Source organism: Alligator sinensis, unplaced genomic scaffold, assembly GCF_000455745.1.
Source record: "Alligator sinensis unplaced genomic scaffold, ASM45574v1 scaffold287_1, whole genome shotgun sequence".
In the NCBI taxonomy this organism is placed as follows: domain Eukaryota; kingdom Metazoa; phylum Chordata; order Crocodylia; family Alligatoridae; genus Alligator; species Alligator sinensis.
In genome coordinates this window covers 320561-326397 of record NW_005842910.1, presented here as the reverse complement: position 1 = coordinate 326397, position 5837 = coordinate 320561, and the positions used below count along the sequence as shown (strand labels likewise).

Sequence of the window (5837 nt, the reverse complement as noted above, 5' to 3'; positions counted from 1 at the left end):
CCAAAATGAAATTTCTGAAACATCTTTTTTTTCTCAGGTACAATTTGAAGTAAAATAGCAGCAACAAAACAAAACAAACAAAAAAGTTTTGGCTTCCAGATTCTTTCTTTCTTTCTTTCTTTTGTGGGGGGAGGGGGGGAGGGGAAAAAAAAGTTTCCTGTTCAGTTCTATTTATCATCATGCAGTATCAGATATATACTTCATGGAAATATTCCTTCTAGGAGACAAATATTTCTGCCAGAAAGCCATTGGTATGTGGACAGTGTCACATACAATTGCACAAGTGTCCTTCTTGTTACAACCATCAGCACTAGATCCTTCAAACAGAGGTATAAAGAATTTGGCTATGGGAATTGATGCTGTAACATACACATACAAAAAGTTAGTGGTGCTCTTGGATGTGGGTGGCAGACATGGTGGCCAGTAGATAAAGTGTTTGTTGGAGTCTGCCACACTTGGGAGGACAAAGTCAGAGTTAAGCAAAAGGTTGCTAAAGTCTGGAAAGGAGCTGAAGCCTAAAACAGGTGAAAGCCAGACTAGGGCCAGGGAGAAGCAAGCCCTGCTAGGGCCTGGGGCTTAGCAGGTTAGATGGCTATGCTGGATAAAAGAGGAGGCCACCGGGCCCAGTGGGCAATCTAAAGTGCCTCCCATGTGGCTTTAGCCTTCTCTCTGGGCCAGTAGTTAAAGTGTTTCTTAGCAGATTCAAAAACATAAGTAAGAATCTATGCCAAACTCATGACAAAGGTTGCCATGCTGCCTACCCCTAGGCAGTGGTACATATCTGGTCATCCAGGGTAAGGGTTCAAAGCCAGCAAGATGAGATACCAGCCACAGTGATCGAATTCGGTGTGTTCACTGTGACATCTGGCATGTCTTGACTAGCTGGGCTGCCGGGCTTAGGTGGACTTTTGATTTTTATACCTTGCCACAGTAGAACATTTTTTTTCTGCCAACAGACTTTCTAAAATAATGCAGATTGTGTTTGTTATATATGCAATTATTCACTGTTCTGTTAGTTCTACTGAGTGCTTCACCTCAGTTACCCATTTTGCTTGTTTCACCTCAGTTACCTGTTTTGTTTTTAGTTTGTTTAGTTACCCATTTTGTTGTATGTTATGTAAATTGGTCTTTTCTGTCTTCCATATTGAATTTGATGTTTTTCTCTAACAACAAATGTCTCCCCATCCTCAGCCATCGTTCTTACATTATCAGATAAGGGAAATTAGAGGACCTGACTTGCCTTTTCTGTACTGTTCTGAGACAGGGCACTAGAAAAGAATAAATCCAGCATCCTCCATTTTAAATTAAGAATTCCTTCAACATCTGTATTAGGACTGCTTTCCTTCATAATTGTTCCCTTTTACCCCTTGATATTCCAGAAGTCTGCTTAATAGTCTTGTATGCTTCCTACTTCCAAAAGGATTTATTTTATATTCTATCTTCAGCTGTTCTTCAAAATCCAATTTATGTCTCTGAATGTCTATTTTAGGGAGACTGGGTCAGTGGTACATCTAGCTACAGTCCTGGAGGTAAGAGTTCAAGTGTCACTTTGTACCTGTGCCAAAGGACACCTTCAGTTCATATAGCTGGTCAATTGGGTTAGGAGGAAAAAATAGGCATGAAACTAGCTATATTATTTCTTTGTGTGCCATTGACAACAGAAACTTGTATGCCTTAGCCGCATTCTCTATATGAGCCATTTAGAATCATGCAGACCTGAATGTCCTTTTTTCCCTAATGCCAGCTATAGTTTATGCTCCTTTTATTGTGCTTTCTAAGGTTGGATTTTCTAAAGAATCTCTGTTTGGCTCAAGTAATCATGCCATTTTCCCCAGTTCTAGAACTGTGTTGGATTTTTTTTAAGTCCCAGTGATGGGTGTTAGATTAGCTCATATTAACTGTTATTTTGAACATATACTAATTTGGTGAGCAGGAAGGGAAGATCACTGGTAGGAGGAGAAGGCAATATCTGGGATGATTCACAGTAGAAAAGCCAATTTCTTGCAACTGTTAAAAATATGTTTCAACTTATTAGACAATGAGAAATAGGAATATGGTAAGAATAGTTGAATTAGAAAGTAGGCAAATAGTTTCAAATGCTCTCAGTGAGAGGTGGAAACTAAAAACAACGGACACATCTACACATGCAATTAATGTACAGAAAATGAAGGCATATTAAACTGCATCCAGGCATGCATCAGAATGTGTGCCTCTCAGGACCAAATTTGCTTCATACGGGACCAGTTCAGTCCAGGGCTGTTTCTGCCCTGCTCTGCCCTCCAGCAGCCAAGGTGAACTCCAGGCTTCCCTGGGTGCCAACCTTGGGCTGGCAGGGGGCATGGGGCCCAGCCCCTACCTCCACAAGGCAGGGACAGCTGTCTTGGCTCTGGGGCCAGCTGCCTCCCAGTTGTATGGCGATCAGGACCAGCCCTAATCACTGTGGACTGGCAGGCAGCTGCTCCCAGAGCTGGGACAGCTCCCCCAACCCTGCAAAGATTGGGGCTCAGATAGGATCTGGCTGACAGGGAACAAATTGCTCTTGGTCAAGGTCTGCATGCGCACTTCAGCACATTAGTTGGTGCACTGTTTTTCTAGGACCCGTATTTATTGGTATTCACAAACAGTGCATTAAACTAATTTAATGCACAATAATTGATGTGCACATGTAGATGGTGATGCTTTACTGTGCATTAGATTAGTCAAATGTGCAGTAAAGCATCTCATCTAGACACACCCAATTAATTGATCATTGGGAAAGGATTAAAAGGTTTAATTACTAGTAGGAGACAAAGGTTAAAAATAAAACCCATTAAGCATAGGAGTGTTTACAAATTATGTTTGTTTTTGGTTTTTTTGTGGGGCAGGTTTCCAGATCTGGGCAGATTTGTTTATACAATGAAATATCTGGCTGCATAGTCTATATCACTACTGCCTAAAGATAGTTATTAGGCTATTACAAATTTCTGATCTGTTGACATCTATGTTAGTAGTACCAGGTGTCAGTCAGTTCCAGAGATTAATGATAATGCTGGGGAATTTTAACCAGTGGCTAATAACAGTACTGCCAGAAATGTTATTTTCCTCCTATGTCTTATTCATTTCAAAACCCCATTCCTTCTCTGTGTGGCACCCAACTCATTCATACAAGGCTGAGGATAAGGTTAATACTCATGTAATTCTCATCTAGGGAAATGATAGTTAGGCTATTTTTGCAAGTTGAAACTCATGTCAAGAGAAGAAGAAAAAAGCCTATCATGCCTTCTGCTGCAGCTGCTCCAGTCTTAATGCAGACACCAAACATCATCCTGGAAGAAATGACATAGGGTTAGGTGGTGTGGGTGCTGCAGCTCTGCGTCCAGCTGCTCACTTCCCGCCCCCACCGCTGCCACTGCTGGCAGCTTCTTTGAGTCTGGGGCCATGGGATCAGATCACGGGGTGGGGCCATGCATGGTCTGATTTGCCCTAGGCCCCACACCCTGCTCGGGTTGGCTGACTATACTTGCATACAGACTGGCAGCAACAAATTGATAGAGAGTGAGAGCATATCTTCCCCTACATAACGAAATAGCTAAGGCATTCATCTGGGAAGCTGGTGGTAGTGCCCTAGCAATGAAGTTTGGTGCCTGGGGCAAAGGCCACAGCAGCAGCCTGCCCTCGCCCTGTGCACAGATCTGGGGGGCACATGCCCCCCCCCCTCCCATGCTTGCCCAGGGGAGCATGCAGCAGTGAGAGCAGCCCTTCTCCCATCCTTGTACCATCCCCGCTGCCCAAAAAAATCAGACACTTGTAGCTCTGTCCCATGCCCTGGCTGGTCAATGCCTTTTGGCGCCCCTTCACTTCAGCACCTGAGGCAGTCACCTTGCTGCCCACTCCCCCCCCGACCCCCAATTGCTACAGCACTGACTGGTGGTCCTATGTTCTAGGTGGAGCCTTTACTGTCAGTGACATAGAAGTTCACCCTAGTACTGCCAACCATGCAATTTTTTCATGGAATGCATTAGTGGTTCAGCCTCATAGGTAATACCAGAGATGGCAGTGAGTAATGACTTATATTTGATGTGATAGTTCAAATGCTACACTAGAAAGCAAAAGGGCTTTTGTTCCCTAGTATATACCCCCCAGAACCGCCAGTATCCCAGGTAAATGCCAACCTCACCTGTGGTCAGAGTGACATGCTGGTAAGTACAAGAAGCCCTTCTTCAAACCTCCCTCTGGGTGGCAGGGGACCTAGAACTCAGCATATCCAGCATCCCAGATGAACGTTGTAGCCACTGAGCTATGGGGACCAAAACTGCATGCATGCATCCAGTACTTCTCATTCATTAGCCAAGCCCAATAGTCATGGGTTCTGGGTTATTCCAGTTTTAGGTATTAAAGTCTGGTACACATGCATAATATTTGTGTGTAAGAGACTGCTACTGCACATGATCAGTTGACATGACTACATAGCTAGCTGAGCATGCAAGGACTATGCATCCAGGAATAGAATATTCCTGGGGACATCCATACTAAAATACTCTATAGAAAAACAAATATACACCCTCCAAGTGACCAGGAAAGGGACAGGATGCCACCCTAAAAACCCTTATGTGGAACAGGTGGAGACTGAGGAACTTAATTGGATACTCAAAGAAGAGAACCAACTGAGATATCCAGGATGAATAGGATTCAAGAGGAGCACTGAGAAAGTCCACCAGATTGAACCTACAAATGAGAGAGATCTTAAGGTGCATAGTTTGTGGATCCCTAGTACACTGTTGCTCAAAGTTTCTATCTCCACATAGCACTCAAAATTACCTTTGATTAGGTATCAATAATACATTTGTAGTCCTTACAGATATAAATATATATACACAAGATAACGAGCATTTAGGCAGGTGATTAAAATACTAAAGATTAAAAAGTATATCATGAATCCAAGATAGTTCTTATTAAGATTATCTCTAATTGTGAACATAGCTCGTTGTGATAGACTATCGGTATTGAACACATGGCTGAAGACAACCATACAACAGTGCCAGAGTTCATTCTCCTGGGTTTCACAGACCGCCCAGCGCTTCAGACTGTGATCAGCATGGTGTTTCTACTCATCTATGCTACCACCGTGATGGGGAATCTTGGAATGATGGTGTTAATCAGAATCAGTCCCCAACTCCATACTCCTATGTACTACTTCCTTGCTCACTTATCTTTCATTGATCTCTGTTACTCCTCGGCCATTGCCCCAAAGGCACTAGAGATCTTTTTGACAGAGAGAAAAACCATAGTTTACAGTGGCTGTGTGGCTCAGATGTTCTTCTTTACTACTCTAATAACCACGGAGTGTTTTCTTCTGGCTGCAATGGCATATGATCGATATGTGGCCATCTGCAAACCACTCCTATATAGGGTGGTCATGTCCCCTATGGTTCGTGTCCAGTTGGTGGTTGGATCATATATTTTGGGCATCACTGGTGCCTCAGTGCAAACCACGGGTGCCTTTCGGTTATCCTACTGTGGCTCCAATGTTATCAATCATTTTTTCTGTGACATCCCAGCTGTCATCAAACTCTCCTGCTCCAATACATATATTCCAGAGGTGGTGCTTTTCATCTTTACCACAGTTATTGCTATCACCACTGCTTTAATCATCCTTGTGTCTTACACCTACATGATCACCATCCTCCTTCAAATGAAATCCTCTGAGAGCAGGGGAAAAGCCTTTTCTACTTGCTCTTCTCACCTTACTGTTGTCACTGTTTTCTATGGGACAGCAAGTTGTATCTATGCCATCCCCCAATCCAAGGACTCACTTAATCAGGCCAAAATTGTTTCTGTGTTCTATACGCTCGTGATCC

General features: G+C 43.3%; 1 protein-coding gene across 1 annotated transcript in view; it reads left to right on the top strand.

Moving 5' to 3' along the window:
• The first annotated feature begins 4990 nt into the window (after positions 1-4990).
• The window catches only part of LOC102380367 (olfactory receptor 1030-like), an 882-nt gene continuing 35 nt past the window's right edge, over positions 4991-5837 (top strand). Inside the window, exon 1 of the mRNA XM_025192300.1 lies at positions 4991-5837. This exon is cut by the window's right edge and continues 35 nt beyond it. Within this exon, the coding sequence (XP_025048085.1) occupies positions 4991-5837 (847 nt within the window).